The 21863-nt window shown below is 44.8% G+C and overlaps 2 protein-coding genes across 2 annotated transcripts in view; both read left to right on the top strand.

Moving 5' to 3' along the window:
• The window catches only part of LOC140721280 (uncharacterized), a 57551-nt gene extending 53669 nt beyond the window's left edge, over positions 1 to 3882 (top strand). Inside the window, 2 exon segments of the mRNA XM_073036133.1 lie at positions 1778 to 2316; positions 2318 to 3882. Of these exon segments, the coding sequence (XP_072892234.1) occupies positions 1778 to 2316; positions 2318 to 2416 (638 nt within the window). The 3' untranslated portion in view covers positions 2417 to 3882.
• Positions 3883 to 13993: 10111 nt separating this feature from the next.
• Positions 13994 to 21269, top strand: LOC140717674 (nuclear factor 7, brain-like). Its single transcript, XM_073031317.1, has 6 exons — positions 13994 to 14661; positions 15016 to 15111; positions 15198 to 15431; positions 18106 to 18131; positions 18232 to 18344; positions 20572 to 21269. Exons 1-6 carry the CDS (start codon positions 14209 to 14211, stop codon positions 21102 to 21104), a joined length of 1455 nt encoding a protein of 484 aa, XP_072887418.1. The 5' UTR covers positions 13994 to 14208; the 3' UTR covers positions 21105 to 21269.
• The last annotated feature ends 594 nt before the right edge of the window (positions 21270 to 21863 follow it).

The raw sequence follows: 21863 nt of genomic DNA, 5'->3' as shown, positions 1-21863 counted from the left end.
CACACTTTCATTCTTACCCTCCTATGATCCTCCTATTGTGGTCTCTTTTCTTCTAAACCCCTCCCTCCCATCACCCGTCTGCTTCCCTTTCCCCTTCATGGATACATCCACTCCCCACCCCTCCACACACGCACACGCGCGCACTCACACTTTCCACCCCCTCCCCCTCCCCCCCCCCACTGGGTTCTGGTTCCATCTGTCATTCAATTCTCCCCTAATGACTCTCATTATCACCTCCTTTGCTGACAAGATTCCTCCCCCTACCTTACTTCACCTGCATCTCCTACCTTGTCTGCCTCAGTTTAACAGTCACCCTGGGGAGGGCAGTGGAGCAACTCTAACCCTGCTCCCCTCTCCTCCCCTCCCAGGCTCAATTTGCCTGGTGGACTCCTGTCACACCGCGACCCTTCCCCTCTTTATTCTGGCCATTTCTCCTCTCTACTCTCACGGGATTTGTACTCAAAAATGGGCAATTCCTTCCATGCCAACCACACCCGCCATACAGACACAGAAGCTACTGGACCCAAAATAGAAAATACAGAAATAACAGGCAGCATGTGAGAAAGCCATAACACCGGAGCTGGTCCGCTTCATCCGTTAAAAGCACTGGCCAAATATCTTAATTCTGATCCACTCCCGTTCTGACATGTTTGGTCCATGGTCTCCTCTCGTGCTGCAATGAGGTCACCCTCAAAGTGGAGGAGCAAAACCTTATATTCCATCTGGGTTGCCTCCAACTTGATGGCATGAATATGGATTTCTCCTTTCGGTAAAAAATATATTCTCCCACTCCCCTCTTCATCTATTCCCCACTCTGGCCTCATACTACTTCTCACCTGCCTATCACCTCCCCCTGGTCACCTACTCCTTCCCTTTTTCCAATGATCAATCTACTCTCCTTCCGCTCCAGCTCTTTACCTTTCCCACCCACCTCCTTCCCCTCCTCCCTCCCCTCCTCCCTCCTTTTCATTCTGGCATCTTTCCCCTTCCTTTCCAGTCGTGCAGAAGGCTGTCAGCCTGAAACGTCTGCTGTTTATTCATTTCCATCAAAGCTGCCTGACCTGCTGAGAAGCTCCAGTATTTTGTGTGCATTGGCATAAACACAAGAGATGCTGCAGATGCTGGAAATCTGAACAACACACAAATCTGCAGGCCAGGCAGCTAGGAAAAGAGTAAATAGTTGACACTTTGGGCCAAGGCCCTTCATCAGGACATTGGCCATTTACTCTTTTCCATAGATGCTGCCTGGATTGCTGAGTTCCTCCAGCATTGTGTGTGTGTTGCTTTGGATTTCCTGTGTTTGAGGGGAATACACAGTCATCGTTACAGGGTCCTGATGAAGGGTTTTGACCTGAAAGGTCGACTTTTCATGTCTCTCCATAGATGCTGCCTGACCTGCTGAGTCCCTCCAGTGTTTTGAATGTGAGGACAAATACAGACGTTTAATGTTGAAAGGAGAATTGTAAGCACAAAAACTTCTGCAGATGTTTGAAATCCAGAGGGACACACCCACACACGTACAGAGTGCTGAACTCAGCAGGTCGGGCAACATCAATGGAGAAGAATAAGCTGTCGACATTTTGGGCGGAGACCCTTCATCTGGACTGATGAGAATGGGTGGGCAATACAATGCAGTTGTGTGCAACTCGGGGAAGATTAATGTTGACGATCTGCATGTGCCTGAATGCCATAGTCATTGGTCCCAGCTCTGTCTGAATCTCTCATTAAACACCTCCCCATCCCCGGGGACTCTCTAATTCTCTGCTTCTCCACTCAGTCTCTGTCACCCTGGATGTGGAAACAGCAAATCAGCGGCTCGAGTTATCCGCGGATCGGAAGAGTGTGAGACGGATCCGGACACGGAGGGATGTCCCTGACACCGGGAAGAGGTTTACAGCTGGAGTTAGTGTACTGGGATCAGAGGGATTCATGACGGGGAGACGTTACTGGGAGGTGGAGGTGGCGGGGAATCGGCGCTGGAGTCTGGGAGTCGCTGTAGAGTCGGTGGAGAGGAAGGAGTGGGTCGCACTGAAACCAGAAGCTGGAGTGTGGACCATCGGGCGGAGTGGCGACAGATTCGTTGTAAATGGCTGCCCTGACCCCCGTTTCCCTGCCGGTCCCATTCCCAGGAGGGTGGGAATTTATCTCAGTTACGAGGCTGGGACAGTTTCATTTTACAACGTGGAGAACAAGTCTCATCTCCACACCTTCACTGGGAATAAATTCACGGAGAAACTTTATCCTTTCTTCTGGATTGGGGATGAAAATAAGTGGCTAATAATCTACTCCAGTTCCGATCCAGGCCTCCAAAGAGTGGGGTGTCGGGACTGGCGCTAAGAGGGGGGCTCAGGGGCTCTGGGGTGGAAACCCCGCTGACAAAATCTTGGCTCTTAGTGGGACCCTCTGCATCCCCTAAATCCACATTGCAAAACTGCAATGAGCCTGGAAATAACCAGCAGAAATATATATTTCTGAAAAGTAAATAAACAGGGAATTGATATTCCAGCTGTCACTTTACTAATTTTAATGATTTCCTGCATCCGTAAACAGAAGATAAATACTTCTGTGAAAACATAAAGATGGAAAAAATAGCCCTTCCATCGCGTCCACAGCGCGTCAGCAGCGGCTGCGGGCAGTGGATTTTGGCTCTCTAGCTCTTTGGTCTTACTGATGTTGAGTTTAAGGTTGTTGCTGCAACACCACTCAACCAGGTGTATATCTCACTCCCGTACACTCTCTAATCTCTGTCTGAGATTCTGCCAACAATGGCTGTACCATCAGCAAATTTATAGGTGCTATTTGAGCTATACCTAGCCACTCTCTCTATCATAGGTATAGAGGGAGTAGAGCAGAGGGCTAAGCACACACCCCTGAGGTGCGCCAGTGTTGATCGTCAGCGAGGAAGAGACATTATCACCAATCTGCACAGATTGTGGTCTTTCAGTAAGGAAGTCGAGGATCTATTTGTAGGGATGATGGTGCTAAACACTGAGCTACAGCCGATGAATAGCTTCCTGACATAGGTGATTGTATTGTCCAAAGATCTAAGGCCTTGTGAAGAGCCATTGAGATTGCGTCTGCCGTAGACCTATTGTGGCAATAGGCAAATTGCAATGGGTCCAGGTCCTTTGCTGAGGAAGGACATGGTCAACCTCTCAAAACATTTTGTGCTGTAGATGTGAGTGCTACTGGGTGATAGAATTATTATTAGTAGTAGTTTTTGTCTTTGCACTGTTTGCGTCTTCTGCACATTGGTTGTGAAACCCAATGTAGATTAGGGGACTGCTTTATCAAACGGTTTGTTGCCACAAAAAGTGGGTTTTCTGAGTGGCTACCTGTGTTGCGGTGTTTTAAATTTTGTAAAAATATTAGATGAATGTCTGAACATTTCCAAGTGATGCTTTTATCTCTTTGTGAGCTTGCAGCATGTAACGTATCTATACAAGCAGCTGGATTCTCTCTGGTCTCAGGCACCGTTGGCATCAGGATGTTTGTCGATGAATGCATGAGTTGTTTGAATGGAAGAAACCGTGCTGAGAACAAAAGATCAAATAGTTTATCCTTCTCTGTGTGTCCTGCTGTGCTTGTGGATTGAAGCCTATCTATTGAGGCACTTTTTACTCGGTGCTTCGGATTTCTCCTAGACTGAGGGATCACGATCGGTGCTGAGGACAGACACAGGATGATTTCACAAGTCAGAATTTGAAGTTCCCTGACAACAGCAACAATCAAGTTCCCTGGCGGCAGCAACAATCATGTACAGACTAAGAATCGTGAGCCCTGAAATCTTTGTGGATATATTTGTAACTTAATATGTAACATTTAGTGTGGTTTATTTGTGCTTTCTGTTTTATGATAATAAATTCAGCTTAAGTTACTTCACCTGAGTGACACTGTCCTGTACAATTCCAACATGACTTCAGTCCATAGTTTCCAAAAATTACCCAGATTCCACCCCGAATATTCTCAGCAACTGAGCCTCAGCAGAACACTTGATCAGTTTACAGCACTAGCAGTCAAAGATCAGGGTTCAATTCCCATCACAGCACGCAAGAAATCTGTTGTTCTCCCGTGACTGCGTGTGTTTCTTCTGGGTTCACCGGTATCAGAATCGGGTTTTATATCGCTGGCATATCTCGCGAAATGTGTTGTCATGCGGCAGCAGTACACTGCAATACATAACAATAAAAATGGTAAATTACAGTAAGTGTATATATATTTTTTATGTTAAATTCCCAGTGAAAACAGAAGATGAAAAAAAAGTAGTGAGGTAGTGTTCATGGGTTCAATGTCCACTTAGAAAACTGATGGCAGAGGAGAACAAGCTGTTCCTGAATTGTTGCGTGTGATCCTTCTGGTTCCTGTACTTCCTCCCTGATGGTAGTGATGAAAAGAGAACATAATTTGGGTGACGGGAGTCCTTAATGATGGATGCCCCCTTTTTGAGTCATCGCTACTTGAAACTAACCTGGATGCTGGGGAGACTAGTGTCCTTGATGGAGATGACTGAGTTGACAAATTTCTGCAGCTCATTTCAATCCTCTGCAGTATGTTCCCCCTGGCCCACCGCTCCAAAGACCTACAGTTAAGGTAAGTGAGTTGTGGACATGCTATATTGGCACTGGGAGTATGGCCAAACTTGCACGCTGCCCCCAGCACAATCCTCACCAATCTGGTTTGCTTTGCTGCAAACGACACATTTCACTGCATGCTTCAAAACATATGTGACAAGTACAGGTAAGTTTTAATCTATGGAATACCAAATATTCACTGGCCATTGGTGGAGAAATTTCTTACATCTGTGTCATGGATGGCTGATCCCTTGCCAAAACACCTAGTTTTAAACATGCCGAGGAGGATCATCAGTCTGAAAAGAATTTTGTGCATTTCCATGAGACAAACGAGCAGAACCAGGCTATTTGTCCGATAGAGTCCGCCCAGCCATTCCACCATGACTGATTTATTATCCAGTCTTCTGCCTTCACCTTCTAAGCTTTGATACCCTGATTTATCAAGAAATTAACAACCTCCACCTTAAATAATTTGGCTTGAATTCCACAGATTCACCACCCTATGACTAAAGGAAGTTTTTCTCATATCTGTTCTAAATGAATGTCCCTCAGTTCTGAGGATGTTCCCTCTGGTTCTAGACTCCTCCACTTTAGGAAACTTCCTCTCCATATACTCTTTATGCAGAGCTTTCAATATTCAATAGGTTGCAATGAGATCCCCCTTCATTCTTCTAAACTCCAGTGAGTACAAGCCCAGAGCCATCAAATGCTCCTCACATGTTAACCCTTTCATTGCTGGGATCATTCTTGTGAACTTTTTCTTCACCCACTCCAATGCGAACACACCTTTTGTTAGATAAGGGGCCCAAAATTGCTCTCAACACTGGGTGAGTGCAGGCTGACCAAGGCCTGATAAGGCCTCAGCAATGCATTTGTGCTTTTGTATTCCAGTCCTCTAACTGAATGCTAATATAACATTTGCCTTCCAACTCAACCTGCAAGTTGACCTTTCAATGAGTCGCCCGAATCTCTCTGCACCTCTTTTTAATTTTTTTTTCTCAAACTTGAGAAAATGTACAGATGCTGGAAGTCCAAGTATCAGACACAAAGTGCTGGAGGAGCTCAGCAGGCCAGGCAGCATCTATGGAAAAGAGTAAACAATTGATGTTTCTGACCAAGACCCTTCATCAGGACTGGTGAATTTTCTCCCCATTTAGAAAATAGTCCACAACTTTATCCCTTCTCCTAAAGTGCATCAGGCACTTTTCTGCATCATATTCCATCTGCAATTTCTTTGCCCATTTCCCCAATCTGTCTATGTCCTTTTGCAGCCACCCTGTTTCCTCAATACTACCTTCCCCTCCACTTGTCTGTGCACTGGCCACAAACATGGCTACAAATCCATCAATTCCATCATCTAAATCATTGACATATAACATGAAGGAAAACAGTCCCTGCGGCACAACATTAGTCACTGGCAGCCAACCATAAGGCCCCCTTTGTTCCCACACTTTGCCTCCTGCCAGTCAGCCAATCTTCTGTCCATGCTAGTACCTGACCTGCAATACACTCTCATGTGTGGCACCTTGTCAAAGGCCATATCAAAATCCAAATAAACAAAATTCGCTGATCTTCCTTTGTTTATCCTGCCTTATATTTCCTCAAATAATTCTAACAGATTTATCAGCAAGATTTCTCCTTTGGAAAACATGCTGATTTTGGCCTATTTTATCATGTGCCTCAAAGTACCTTGAAACCTCATTCTTCATAATAGATTCCAGTATCATTCCAACCACTGTAGTCAGGCTAACTGGCGTATGACTTCCTTTCTTCTGCCTCCCCCCAACTTCTTAAAGAGTGGATGGACATTTGCAATTTTACAGTCCTCAGGAACCATTCTAGAATCTATTAATTCTTGAAAGATCATTACTAACACCTCCACAACCTCTTCGGCTACCTCTGTCAGAACCCTCGGGTGTAGCCAATTTGGTCCAGGTGTCTAACTTACCTTCAAGCTTTTCAATTTATAATGCACTGGCATTCATTTCTGCCCCCTGACACTCTTGCATTTCTGGCTTTCTGCTGGTGTCTTCCACAGTGAAGACTGATGGAAAATACTTATTAAGATCCTCCTCCATTTCTTTGTCCCCCAGTACTATCTCTCCAGTGTCATTTTTCAGCAGTCCTATATCCACTTCTTTCTCTCTTTTACTATTATGGTATTGTGCAAAAGTCTAGGTATTTATATATATAGCTATGGTGCCTAAGACCTTTATACTTAGTAATTAATTAAGCTGGTAAGGAAGGCGGGCTCTGTCGTGGGCAAAGTACTGGAGAGTTTAACATCGGTAGCTGAGCGAAGGGCGCTGAGTAGGCTACGGTCAATTATGGATAACTCTGAACATCCTCTACATAGCACCATCCAGAGACAGAGAAGCAGTTTCAGCGACAGGTTACTATCGATGCGATGCTCCTCAGACAGGATGAAGAGGTCAATACTCCCCAATGCCATTAGGCTTTACAATTCTACCGCCAGGACTTAAGAACTTTTTAAAAGCTATTATTAATGCTTTGAGATAGTGATTTAGATGCATATCATATTTTTTTTTTTACTGAGTTAAGTAATTATTGTATGTAATTAGTTTTGCTACAACAAGTGTATGGGACATTGGAAAAAAGTTGGAATTTCCCCATGGGGATGAATAAAGTATCTATCTATCTATCTATCTATCTATACAGTACTGTATTTGTCAACGTGGAGCAGACAGCAAGTTTGTAAATCATGTCAGCTCCTGTCTGAGTGGTGTCTTGGATCTGCTCTAATTTGCCTACTGGAGCAACAGGTCCACAGCAGATGCCATCTCATTGGCTCTTCACACAACCCTGGAACATCTTGTCAGCAAAGATACATACATCAGGATGCTCTTTATCGATTACAGCTCAGCATTTAATACCATCATCCCAACTCTAAGACCTGGACCTTAATACCTCCTTGTGCAGTTGGATGCTGGATTTTCCCACTTGCAGACTCCAATCAGTTCAGATTGTCAAAAACATCTCCTCCACAATCTCCATCAGCACAGGTGTAACATGGAGCTGTGTGCTTAGACCCCTGCTCAACTCACTTTTCACCTATGACTGTGTGGCTAAGTACAGCTCCAACAACAGATTCAAGGTTTCTGATGACACCACTGTTGTGGGCCATATCAAAGGTGGTGATGAATCAGCCATAGAGGAGGGAGATTGAAAACTTGGCTGAGTGGTGTCATAACAACAACCTCTCACTCAATGTCAGCAAGACCAAGGAACTAACTGTAGACTTTAGGAGAGGGAAACCAGAGGTCCATGAGCCAGTTCTCATTGGAGGATCAGAGATGGAGAAAGTCAGTAACTTTAAACTCCTGGGTGTCACTATCTCAGTGGACCTGTCCTGGACCCATCTTATAAATGTAGTTATGGAGAAAGTACGACAGCAGCTCTACTTTAGAAGTCTGTGGAGATTTGGCATGACATCATAAACTTTGATAAACTTCTATAGATTGGCTGCATCATGGGCTGGTATGGAAACACCAATGCTTTTGAATGGAAAGTAGAAACCCTACAGCACAATATAGGCCCTTTGGCCCACAAAGCTGTGCCGAACATGTCCTTACCTTAGAACTACCTAGGCTTGCCCATAACCCTCTATTTTTCTGAGCTCCATGTATCAGAATTGGACTGTACTTCAGGGGACATTATAACTTCCTGAAGCAGCATGACATGCGTACATGTTCCTGCCCACCTGAGGGGGAACGTAGATCTCAGACCTCCTTCCTGTCCACACAGCCACCAAGTGTCTGCTAATGGGATAGTCTGAGAGTCCATTGCACCCTCAGGAGGAGGGGAACCCGTCAAGTGTCTATTACCTGGGGTTACATCCCATGTCTGAGTGCAGTTGCCTCGGAAGTGGCCAACCGGGTGAGTGCCCACCCGCATGAAACATTCATAAATCAGATGGTCCTGCATTATAAGCTGTTGCAGTGTAGGTGTCTGGCTTCTTTTATTTATAGCCCAGGTTCTGCTATAATTACAGTGATAGGCAAGCTTGTTTTGGTCAAACTGCGAGGACGCCTGATATAACATACACCAATATGGGCACATTGGTGCATTGTCCAGACAGTTTCGATAACAAGGATCTGTGTTAACACAAATGCTTCTCTAACAGAGTTGTAGTGTCCTGCTCACACTGTTCCTCGCTGTGGGAGCAAATCAACAGGTCATCCACATACTGTAACAATGTACTTTCCAATGGCATGCCCTCTAGGTCTGCCTTCAATACCTGATTAAAAATGTGTGGTGAATGTTTAAATCCTTGCGGCATTCTGGTATAGGTATACTGAGCACCTCTGTAAGTAAATGCAAACAAATACTGCCACTGATCGGCTAGAGGAATGCTGAAGAAAGCCGAACACAAATCAATCACTGAAAAGTAACTTGCTTCTGGTGGAACATCAGTCAAAAGCGTGTGTGTACCGCTGGCCAGTCCTCTACCACATCATTTACCGCTCGCAAATCATGCACCAATCTCCACTTAGATTTATCTGCTTTTAAGACCGGCAGCAACGGGGTATTGCATGGACTGTTTGTTCTTTCAAGCGCTCCTATTTCAAGCAACCCCTGCACTGTCGACGCTATTCCCTCTTCTGCTTCTGGTCTTAGAGGGTATTATGGTCTCCTGGGTGGAATTGCTCCCCTTTTCAGCTTTATTTCCACCGGAATAGCTGTTTTTATTTTCCCTACGTCCGTGTCATGCTGTGACCACAGAATAGACGGCAACTCATCTAACCTGTTATCTTTCTGCTGGCCTCTTTCCTTTCCCAGCAAGGGCAGGTGTGGTTGGGTAGTTATTTCGACCTCTCTCACTGTCCCTACCATATCTACACTTACCATTATTTTAATGCAATTGTTGTCTTCTGATATCCACACCTCTGGCGTGATTTCCCTCCACACTGTTACGGTTTCAGCACTCTTAACTAGGGGTCCCAAGTCTTTAGACTGATATCCCTTATTTACCAACAACGTTACGTGGGGCGCCGCCTCCGGTATCCTGTACCATTTTTCTAAAAAGGTGTTCCACTTAACTTGTAAAGCTGCCCCTTGCTTTCCAATTATCACAGCCTCCCCTTCCAGGTGTTGTTGGGTACATGCCTCCAGGTGCCATCTCTCCTCTAACTCCCTGTTCTGAGTCTCGTCAAAAATCACTGTACAATGTAGCTCAGATTTGGGCATTACAGCCCTGGGTAATATAGCCTGCACGCCCTTTTTCCATTTTTCCCAGGTTTCCTGAATCTGATCTGTGATGTCTCCTATCCAAAAGACATTAGCCTTCTTGTCTTCTCGCACTATCAATTGAGCCCCTGCTCTTTCCACACTCAGCCCATTTCTGGTGCATTCTAATTTTAATTCCAGTTTCAATAAGGCATCTCTGCCTAACAAATTAATCGGAGTTCCTTTAAATACTAGCACCGGCAAAACAATTCCTTTATTTCCCATTCTCAACCGCACTGGAGCCGTGCACTGTGTCAACTGTGTTTTCCCCGAGAACCCTACCGTCTTAATAAACTTTCCTGACATGGGAAGGTGAAGGGCATACTGTGGCTGTACACAAGTGTACGTGGCTCCAGTATCTATCATCAATGGTGTCAGTTGCCCTTCTAACATAACCTGAACAATGGATTCCTCTTCTGCCTCCCTTGTTATCATTGGGTAATGTCCCTTCCCACTCGAGTTCTCGGGGCACCCCTAATACCTCGCATAGGGGTTCACAGGTCCGCTTGGGCCTGTGGGAGCTGGTCCTTGGCTAAACTTTGGTTCCCTTCTTATCGGTTCCTGCTGGTGTGTGACAGGCCATGGTGTAAACAGACAATCTCTTCTCATGTGACCTGGCTGATTACATCCCCAGCACAATCTCTCTACCTCTCTTTCCCCTTGTTTCCTCACTGGTCCCCTCTGCCCATAGCTCTTCTGTCCCCCTCCTTGGGACTTCCAGTCCTGTCTGGGCTGTTTGAATTTAGTCTGTTCCTGATAGGGCATTTGTGGGAATGCTCCTCCAAAGACATTGATTATTGGCATGGGGTTTTCCAGCCCTTGTCTTACAGTATGATCGGTCCCTCCATATAGCAGTGCTTTGTCCAGTTCGATGGCTGTACTCGAACTGGTGGTTGCTGGCAGCATCTTTTTGTTTTTCTCTTTTTCCTTCTTTTTGAGTTCTTCGAGCTGCATTTGTATTAACTTTCTTTGCACCTCTTCCTGCTGCTCAGCCAACCTTCATTTGTCTTTCCGGTATTTCTCAACCGCATGGACTACGTGGTCTCTAAATTCTTGTGGGGTCTTTGACGTCAGCCCAACCACTTCCTCCAGTTTGGATTTTACTTGCGGAGGCATTGCATCCAAAATGCTATGTCGGAACAGTGAGGTCATAAATAAGCTATTCTCCACCTCTTGCTCAGTCTCCAGTCTCCACCTTTTCAACTGGTTTTCTACGTAGGCTGCTGGGTTTTCAGTGTCTCCCAGTGGATCCCCTTTTAAGGCTTTGGGGTCCACTTTGGGTGGATAAAGCTTTCTGAGGGCCTGCCATATCCTCTGCCTCACTCTGTCAAACCCGTCTCCATCAGTTCTTGGGTCGTTCGAGTTTACTATGCCAGCCATTTCCATTAGTTCATTAAATTTGGAGGTTCCCATCAACTTTATCAATAGTGCCTTCAAATCTCCCATAGCCAATAATAGTCCCGCTGTTTCTTCTTCAAAGGCTCTAATCCTTTTCCCTGCTCCTTCATGTAAATTGGGCAGAGTGTTTTTCAGCCCTTCTAGGTCCTGGGATCCCCAAGGGATATACTGCACTTGTCCTGATCCTTTTACTAAGAATGGCATCATTCTTCCTCCTCCTTCCCACCTGCCCTGGCTCTCCTCCTCACCTGACTCCCCATTTGTCTCAGGGTATGTCTTTACTGCCTCCCACACAAATGTTTCCGGGGTCCTGCTCTTCCCTCGGTCTCCCTGTGGAGTCCTTCCTTTCTGTCTTGATTCAAGACTTGGTTGGCCCCTGGAGTATTTTTCGCATCTCTTCTGGCAACCCCCGCTCAGTAACTTATCTAGCTCTCTCTCTACTTCTGCAAGTTGCTCCCCTACTGCCTCCTTCTCCTCTTCTAGGTTTCTGCCTCCTACCTCTTCCCCACAAATTCTCGTATCCTCTCTCTTTCCACTTAACTCTTGATCCTCCAATGAGTCACCTTCTCTTTCTTTCTGTCCGTGTCTGTACACCTGTGGCAGGGACTCCTCATGACCCTTACTTGTGCTTGATTCCTTTCTCTCCTGTGTTTCTCCAAGACTCTCATCTCCTATCTTTTTCCCACCTCTTCTTGAATGCCTCATCTCTTCCTGCCCTGATGAGCCACTTTCTTCTCTAGTCTGTTTATTTCTATACTCATACTCCTTTTCCTCTCTTAAGTATTTCATCCGTTCAATCCCTTCTTCCATTTCTCTCTGTACCTGTTCCATCTTTATCCTTTCTGCCTGTATCTCCTTCCATATCGCCGCTTTTTCCTTCTCGTATTGTTTTTTTTCCTCCTCATTCTCCCAAACTTGGACTTCTCCCTGCATGTTTACTGTGCCCGTCAGCAGGGGGCACTGCTTAGGGGTTCCTTCCTCATTATAGGGAGGGGGTCTTTCTGCTTCTTTCACATCCGGGTGCGGATCTGAAGCCAGCTTCTCACTGTACCTCCCTCTCTCTCTAACAGGCTGTTTCTCCAGCACCTTAGTGTCTTCCTCGCTTGTAATCAATATTCTACTTGTCCTCCTCAGCCTTTCTCCCTCTGTTCTGAAGAGTTTTAGCACTTCCTTTTCTCGTTCTCCTTTTTGCCCTCTTTTCTTAGATTTATCTTTTGGTTTGTAATTTTTAATTAGTCCCTCCATTTCTTCGCACAAACTTCCTTCTCTTGGTCATTTTGTGACCAGGTTTTTGGTTCTTTTTTCCCATTTTTCTGAAGTTTTTGTGATCTCACATTTATTTACTGGGAATTTTTTGCTCAGAATCTCTACTGCCGTTCCTTTACCTGTCATGTTGTTCTCTCTCTCTAAGGTATTTCAGAGATTCACAGTTCGTTTACTGGATAATATTATTTACTCTAATTCTATGCCTAGTCTATCGTCTATCTACCAGCGCTTTAAACTATATATTGGACTGTCCTTGTTTCCTATTCTGTTCTGCCCGTGCAGACCTCTATCCAGAGCGGTACCCACAGAACTTGCTCTTTGCACCTCGCCCATTCAGACTCTTATCTCTTAAGGTGGTATCCACGAGGATTTTCTACTCTAATTCTATTCTATTTTCCTTTCCCTGCCCATTCAGCCCTTCGTTTCATATGAAGCGGTACCCACAGGGATTTACCAACACCACGTGGAATTTTTCTTAAATAACTTATTAACTTATTTGTACTTACCCTCACTGCAGTGTTCTTGATCAATCCTCTGAGCCTCCTGTTAACCCCCAATTCTGCCAGATTCTTTGGACCGGAGAGACCCTTCGGCAGTGGTTCCATACTTCTGAGACTCCAAGACCTCCCCAAAGCCAACAGAATTCATAGTCCAAATTGTTGCAAAAAGTGCTTACCTTTTGTTTGGGTGCACCCTTAATTCTGTTAGCCTTGTGGGGGTCCCTAGAGGACTGGGAAGCGTCCCCAATCTGCCGTTTCCTTTCCGCGGGTCTCTTTCCGGTCCTGCCGCGGTCGCCAATTTTGTCGTGGTTTCTCATGCCCCACAAATGACCAAGAGACGCAGAAGATTCTTCAAGAAGGGTTAAACTTTACTTTGCAAATCAAAGCTGAGACAGTCATTGAGCTAGTCGCTGATTGCCCACCGATCCTCGGACCCAGCATTTTTTATAGCAATCTCCTGGTCCAGTTGCATTAGCATATGTAATCGATCTATAGTTGCGTATCACACGTACCACACGTACATCTTGCCCCTATTGTTTTTACCCATTGACTTAATCATGTTCTAATCTACATCTCTTAGCTACCTCTCATTAACACACCATTGCCTTCTACATTTTTAGGATACATGCATAGCAAATAGCAAACTCAGAACTGAGCAAAATTTATACTCCAATAAGTTCTCCTAACCATTGAGCACATCTACATGAAACAGTGTCATAGGAAACCAGAATCCATCATCAATGATCCTCACCACCCAGTCAGTCTATGCTGCTATCAAGTAGGTGCAGGAGGCCTCAGGACTCTCAGCACCAAGTTTAAGAACAGTTACTGCCCTTCAACCATCAGGTTCCTGAACTAACTGGGATAACTACACTATTGAGATGTTTCCACAACCAATTATCTCACTTTAAAGACTCTTTTCCTTGTTATTTCAGCTCTCTTTATTAATTGTTAGTAATATTTGCATTTGTGCAGTTGTCTTCTACGCTCTACTTGATCTTTCATTGATCCTTTTATAATTACTATTCTATAGATTTGCTGAGTATGCTCGCAGGAAAATGAATCTCACAGTTGTATGTGGCGACATAGATGTACTCTGATAATAAAATTTACTTTTAACTTTCACCCGCCCGCCGGTAGCACTCGGGCCGTTTCTGGTCATTGTGGGTACTGCAGTGCCTTTACTGGACAAACGTGGTTACTGCAGGGTTTCGGCAGCTTCATGAATGCGAAAGCATTTTGGACCAGGAAGTAAGTGTTGGATTAAAATGGCTTCGAAGCACCCGGTTGAGAGCTGGACGGAGGAGGTAATTTGTTCCATCTGCCTGGATTTCTATACGGATCCGGTGTCACTGGGTTGTGGACACAACTTCTGCCGCGCGTGTATCGCACGGTGTTGGGAAAAGGAGGAGAACAAATCCTGCCCGGAATGTAGAGCGCAGTTTCAGGAAACAATCCTCAGAGTGAATCGGGTCGTAGTGAGACTGGCAGAGAAAGCTCGGAAACTGCTGCTGTGTCCGTCAGGAAAGGAAAGTAGGCTTAACTGCAAGGAACATGAGGAAGAACTGAAGCTGTTTTGTGAAACGGACAAGACTCTGATTTGCCTGATCTGTAGAGATGCACGGGAGCACAAGTCTCATAACTTTATGCCGATTAAAGAAGCTGTTGAAGTTTGCAAGGTAAAAAAAAAGAGACAGATTTGATCATCTACTTAACCTCGTGCTTTTAAAATTCTCTAATGTTTGTTTTGCTCTTGGATTGCAGACCATGGTCTCCTCGGGGGCTTTGCTATTGCATGCTTGGGCGCCGATGCTTCCTGCTGGAACAAGTGGGGGGAGGGGGAGGGTTGATGCTGCAGCTTGAGCCTGGGAGGGGGAGGGGAGTGGGGCTTGGGACTCTAACGATCCTCTGGCATTCGTTCTTTGGGGTTTTCTTCTGTGGACGTCTGCGAAGTGCAGGAATCGCAGAGATACTATATTCTCTGATATCAAACGCAACTATTGAACCATTTTTCATGACTTTCTCCATCACAGGATCAAATGAAATCTTCCCTCACCTCGCTCACTGAGAAGAAAATGGCAATTCTGAATATGGAGCAGCAGCAGAAACAGAGGATTTCTGAGATTCAGGTAAAGTCGCCCCTTCTGCCTCTCTGTGATTTCAGTTTTGCTCCAGTTATTGTGTTCTACAAAAATGTCCATATTTCGTCCGGTAGGATCAGTCACGCAGTCTGGAGTCCCGCGTCTCATCCGAGTTCACTAAAATACACCAGAGTCTCACCGAGAAAGAGCAGCGTTTAATCGGAGATCTCAAAGAACAGGAGGAAAGGATTGTGGATCTAATGGAGAGACGTCTTCGGGAGATTCGAGAGAAATTAACTTCCATTGAGGATGAAATCTCAATGTTACAGCAACAGATAGAGCAGAAAGATGCAGTGATATTTCTGAAGGTGAGGGATTTGGGGTTGGGTGGAAATGAGGAAAGATTTGATTTATTGATTCTCATGAATTGCACAGCACTTACGTGTTTATTGACCTGTTGGGGTTTTCCAGAAGCAGTTATGCTTCTCTGATTTTACTGAAGATCTGAAGTCCCCAAAAGATCCAAACAAATCTGATAGACCTATTCCATAGAGAGCAGAATTTTACAACAATCCCAGCATTTGAAGAACTCCACTGAAACTCTGCAGATTTTTGTAACTCACAGATTTTGTATGGCTGAACTGTAGTTACCAGAGCATTATCCCAGACTTACCGGGGTTGCAGAGCATGTCTGTGAGGGTAGGTTGAGTGAACTAGGGATTCTTTCTTTGGAGAGAAGGAAGGTGAGAGATGGGTGTATAATATGATAAGAGGCATAGATCGAGTGGGCAGCCCAAGACATTTTCCCAGTGTGTAAATGGCTAATGCAAAGGGGTGTAATTTTAAAGTGACTGGAGGAAAGTATAGTGGGGTTCAGAATCATTTTTTTACATAGGGATTGGTGGATGTGTGGAACGCACTGACAGATTCCCATACATGTACGTATGAGGATTAGTCAGATGTGTGAATGCTACGTTGGCACCAGAAGCATGGCCACATTTGCAGGGTACTCTCCCCCAGTACTTCCCCAACTCTGTTGGTTTCACTGTATGGTTCCATGTTTTGATGTACAAGTGACAAATAAAGATAATCTTTCTCTTTCTCTCCTTATCTTTAATAACATCATACTGCCTACCCTTTGATTAATCCCGGCCATATCACATGTAGATTTGTCCTGTCTCTTGGAGGTCTTTTGTCCTCTACGATTTTCCTACACTGACAATAGACTCATTGCCCTGTAATTACCCACTTTATTCCTAATGCCCTTTTTGAATAAAGTTACCACTGGCACTTAATTCGAGATTCGGGATTCAAGGTTCAAAGCTGTTGTCAGTCGGCAGTACACAAGTGTAATGGAGAACAAAATAATCATTACTCTGGGTCTGATGCAGCATAAAAACATAATAAGCATAAACAACACAACTAAAAATACAGTAAATTAAAATACACAACATTAGCTTGTATGCGTAGAATGATTGTTTGTACATAAAGTGGCACTAGGTACAGCAGTGTCTGTACGTAAGGTGACTCTCAGGACATGATAAAGTAGTGGTGGCTGGGAATGCAGTGGGGTTAGTTAATGGCCTGAGGACTTGGGGAAAGTAACTATTTTGAGTCTGGTGGTCCTGGTGTGGATGCTGCGTAACCTCTTCCTTCATGTGAATAGGACAAGCAGTCCATAAACAGTGTGATATGATATTGCTGGCCTTTTAGCCAGCACAGTTCTGCATATCTGTTTTTGATGGCAAGTAGATGGGTAATACTTCACTGGCAAAGTTTTAACAATTTGCCAGCATCCTTACCTTTTCCTGAGATACATCTAAGATGGCCCTAGGATTTATTCTATTTTCAGCCTGCTAAAACTCAAATACTTCTTCATTTTTAATGAGAACACATTGTAGTATTTCAGCCCAGAACCCTGAATACTCTATGATGTGCTGTTCCTTAGTGAATGCAGAAGAGAAGTAAAGCTTTAAGATGTTATCTAGATTTAAGAGTAAAAGTTGCAGCTTTAGTTATTAACTTAATTCATTAGTCTCACAGCATTCTTCCCTCAGACTGTACGACTGCTACTGAGGTCTCATCACTAGGATAGCAAGCACTTTACTATTTCGTATACTGTTTACTCTTTCTTGTTTACCTGTACTGTGTGCTGTATGCACTTTGAATTATAGAACCATAGAACACTACAGCACAGTACAGGCCCTTCGGCCCTCCATGTAGTGCTGACCCATATAATCCTTAAAAAAAAGTACTAAACCCACACTACCCCATAACCCTCTACTTTTCTTTCATCCATCTGCCTGTCCAAAAGGCTCTTAAATATCCCTAATGTTTTAGCCTCCACCATCCCTGGCAAGTCATTCCAAGCACTCACAACCCTCTGTGTAAAAAAAATTCCCCTCTCATTCTTCTACGGTCCAAAGAGAAAAGTTCCAGCTCTGCTAACCTTGCTTCATATAACTTGTTCTCCAAACCAAGCAACATCCTGGTAAATCTCCTCTGCACCCTCTCCATAGCTTCCACATCCTTCCTATAATGAGGTGGCCAGAATTGAGCACAATACTCTTAAGTGCGGTTTCACCAGAGATTTGTAGAGTTGCAACATGACCTCTCTACTCTTGAACTCAATACCCCTGTTAATGAAGCCTAGCATCCCATAGGCCTTCTTAACTACCCTATCAACCTGTGCAGCGACCTTGAGGGATGTATGGATTTGAACCCCAAGGTCCCTTTGTTCATCCACACTCTTAAGTAACTGACCATTAACCCTGTACTCAGTCTTCTGGTTTGTCCTTCCAAAATGCATCACCTCACACTTAACCAGATTGAACTCCAGTTCATTATAGTTCATTAACTTCTGATAATTTTTTTGTTTTATGTGCTCTGTGGGTGCACCGTGATCCGGAGGAACGTTGTTTCATCTGAATGTATATTGTGCAGTCAGATGACAATAAACTTGTACTTGATGTGTATGTAATATAGCCTTAGCAAAACTTAGTCAGTCTCTGCCTATTTGGAATACTGTATTATTTATTTCAGGAGGAATCGTGCCGGAAGAGGAGGAGGTAGGACATGCTTACTTCTTAACACCTCTCCATTTATTTGTAAAATACAATCAGCAAAGTACCTATGTTAAATTTATACCTGATTGTTTAATATTTGCAGGGTTGAAGATGATCAGATACTGACAGTCCGAGATGGGGCTCTGACAATGACAGAATTCAATGGGCCTTTACCATTCTCAGTGTGGAAGGAAATGCTTAATAACATTCAATCTGGTAAATATCATAACAATTTATTTGTCCCTGATTTACAATTTACAGTTGTTCCCATTATATAAAGATAACAGAGAATAATTTCATGCAGTATGTTTGGTTGGGGAAATTCAACTTGGATCTGACAGATATTCATACACACCAAACCCAAGTTGAAGGCGATGGAGGTGGCCATTTTATGAGACATGCTCTTGCAGTCCCCCGTTTTAAGAACTCTGAACTGATTCTTGTTTTGGGATAATCTAATCAGAACAACTGAATGTGAACTCAAGGAGTTACAGCAAATGACCTGCTAAACCTGAGACCATTCTCAGATGAGTAGCTGTTTATTATGTTAAAGTGGCAGGCTTGCCAAAGAAGCAATCTGTAATCTTGTTAGACTGGGTCATCTACTTTGACTGGCTTGAACCAGTCAAGAGTTGAAAGGAAGAAAAGGGAAAGGCATGAGGGTGGGGGCAGAGATCATAGAACAATGCTGGTTGTAGCCCTGGACCAGAACCAATTAGGTTAGCCAGGTAGGTTAGTTGACCTAGATCCATCTAACACCCTGATAAGCCTACATCTTTCTAAGAAGGTGTTTCCTGTGGACAGATTTCATATTTACTCTCTCTATCTGCTTCTCTCTGTCTCTATCTCCCTCCCTCTCTAACTCTCTTTGTCTTGCTCTCTCTTCCTCTCTCTATCTACCTGTGTATCTCTATCTCTCTCCAGATATCTCTCCGTTCCCTTCCCTCTCACTCTCTCCCTCTCTCTGTTTCCCCCTCCCTCCATTTTCAAAGTGAGAAGCAGAGTCCAGATGGGATAAAAATAACAATCAAAGCATTAGTTAAGAACTTGGGCAGTAAACATCGGAAAAACTAATTTCCACATTCATATGCAAATTTAAACAGAATCTCTCACCCTGGCCTGGAGGTTTACACAGACACTGTCCAGTGAACTTACAGCAGTTTCAGGAGCAGCCTGCCCCAAGGGAAGAGTCATTGTGAGGCAGAGCAGCTTATTCTTGATGTCAAAACCGAACCCATGAATGTAACATTATGTCTATCTACTAATATTAACCCACTGACTTTCACAGTTATCTGGCCTATACCTCTTCACACCCTGTTACTTGTAAAAAAAAATGCCACCCCCTTCTCTCAGTTCCTCTACCTCCACCACATCTGCTTTCAATATGAGGCTTTACATTCCAGAACTACTGAGATGTCCTCCTTCTTCAAAGAAAGGGGCTTCCCTTCCTCCACCATCAACCCATATCTCTTGTTCCTCTTGTTCTCACTTACCACCCCACCGGCTTCAGCATCCAGCACATAATTCTCCATAACTTCCACCATCTCCAATGGGGTCCCACCACCAAGCACATCTTTGCCTCTTCCCCACTCCCTATGCGACTCCTTGGTCCACTCCTTCCTCCCCACTCGTCTCCCTCCGGGCACTTATCCTTGCAAGTGGAACCTCCCCCTGTGCCTCCTCCCTCACTACCATTCAGGGCCCCAAACAGTCCTTCCAGGTGAGGCGACACTTCACCTGCGAATCTGTTAGGGTCATCTATTGTATCTGGTGCTCTTGGCTTGGTATCCTGCAAATTGGTGAGACCTGACGTAGATTGGGAGACTGCTTCATCGAGCACCTTTGTTCCATCTGCCTCAAAGAACAGGATCTCCCAGTGGCCACCCATTTCAAATCTACTTCCCATTGCCATTCCCTCATGTCTGTCCATGGCCCCCTGTACTTTTGCGATGAGGCCACACTCAGGTTGGAGGAGCAACAGACTTATATTCAGTCTGGGTATCTTCCAAACTGAAGGCATGAACATTGATTTATTGAACTTCTGGTAACTACACCCCACTCCCATTCGCCATTCCCCTAACACCTTCAGTCCTCTCCAGCTCTGAATTTGCCTGCTAAACGAGTAACCTCCTCCAGAACTCCCGCTGCAGGGCGACACGATAGCATAGTCAGCTGTGCTTTATTTCCCAGCACCAGTAGCATAGGTTTCTTCCTGGTATTCCGGTTTCCTCCCACGTTTCATTGGTGCCGGAAGGATGGCAACAACTGCAAATTTGATTGGAGAAAAACGAGACATTTTACTATATGTTTCAATGTACAATGTAGTTGAAGCCCTGGGAAAAGTTTCTGCTGCCTGTGCCACTGTAGCTCTGGCTCATCTGCCTCTTTCCCAGTCTCAAAACCGCACTGCTGAGTTTCTCTAATTCTCTGCTTTCTCTCACAGTCTCTGTCACCCTGGATGTGGAAACAGCGGGTCTGTGGCTCGAGGTGTCTGAGGACTGGAAGAGTGTGAGACGGAGTCAGATTCTGAGGGATCTCCCGGACTCCGGGAAGAGGTTCACAGCCTGGGCTTGTGTGCTGGGATTGGAGGGATTCACATCGGGAAGACATTACTGGGAGGTGGAGGTGGCAGGGAATCGGGGCTGGAGTCTGGGAGTCGCCACTGAATCTGTGGAGAGAGAGAAATGGATTGCATTGATACCAGAAAATGGATTCTGGACCATTGGACGATGGAGTGACAGCTTATACGTAAACACCTCCCCTCAGTCCCCTCTCCCTGCCAGTCCCATCCCCGGGAGAGTGGGAGTTTATCTCAGTTACGAGTTCAGGACAGTTTCATTTTACAACGCAGAGAGCAAGACCCATCTCTACACCTTCACTGGGAATAAATTCACGGAGAAACTTTATCCTTTCTTCGGGAATTGGGATGAAAACCAGTGGCTGAGAATGTGCTCCAGTTCCGCTCTGGGTCTGTAAACAAGTTGGGTCTGTGACCTGCGTCAGGAGCACAGCCACGCTAACAATGAGTTGGCGCTGATCGGATCCATCTAATCCCCAACCAGTGCGAATATACGTGTACGGAAAGCAAATACATTTGATTGTAATTGACTATTTTTGAATAAAAAATATTTTTCCTTTGAACTGTAGATCCATTAATTCAAGTAGGTTACCGTTTCCATAAAATGTGAAAATGTAAAGATTGAGAACGGATGCTGCCCGACCTGGTGAGTTCATCCAGCTTTTTTGTACGTCTTGATTTGACCACAGCATCTGCAGTGTACTTTGTGTTTAACGATTGAGAAAATTGCCATTCTCGATGCTCCTCTGCAGCAGCTGCGGATGGTGAGTCCTGAGCTCCCTGGTTCCCCTGGATCCTCAAAGCCATTAATGCTTGCAATGCCAGCTTTCCATTAAAAAATATTGTACACAGTCCAGCTACAGCATGCACCGCAGAGAAACAAAGTTAACGTTTAGGTCCAAGACCTGGGGCTGGGGATTAAACAACTTGCAATAGTTCTACGTTGCAGTGATGGATGGGGACGGAGGGACAAGTGACATGAAATACTTGTGACAGTATTGCCCTGGGGAAGTCACCAAGGTGCCAGGGCACTCCAGTGAAAAATCATGTCCAAAAGAATATGAGATAATGGAGGGGAAGGGAGAGAGAGAGAGAGAGTGAAAAAGATGTATATAAAATACACAAAGTGCTGGAGGAGCTCAGCAGGTCAGGCAGCA

The sequence above is a fragment of the Hemitrygon akajei genome, chromosome 2, assembly GCF_048418815.1.
Source record: "Hemitrygon akajei chromosome 2, sHemAka1.3, whole genome shotgun sequence".
Lineage (NCBI taxonomy): Eukaryota > Metazoa > Chordata > Chondrichthyes > Myliobatiformes > Dasyatidae > Hemitrygon > Hemitrygon akajei.
Note: the sequence above shows the minus strand (reverse complement) of the source record. Positions and strands in the feature narration are given on the sequence as shown.

What these genes read in the sequence shown, in the direction of transcription:
- LOC140717674 (XM_073031317.1), top strand. Translation starts at nt 14,209, where the DNA reads ATGCGAAAGCATTTTGGACCAGGAAGTAAGTGTTGGATTAAAATGGCT. An exon ending in AAGCTGTTGAAGTTTGCAAG is followed by an intron (nt 14,662 to 15,015) that starts GTAAAAAAAAAG and finishes TCTCCATCACAG; the next exon opens with GATCAAATGAAATCTTCCCT. An exon ending in ATGCAGTGATATTTCTGAAG is followed by an intron (nt 15,432 to 18,105) that starts GTGAGGGATTTG and finishes TATTTATTTCAG; the next exon opens with GAGGAATCGTGCCGGAAGAG.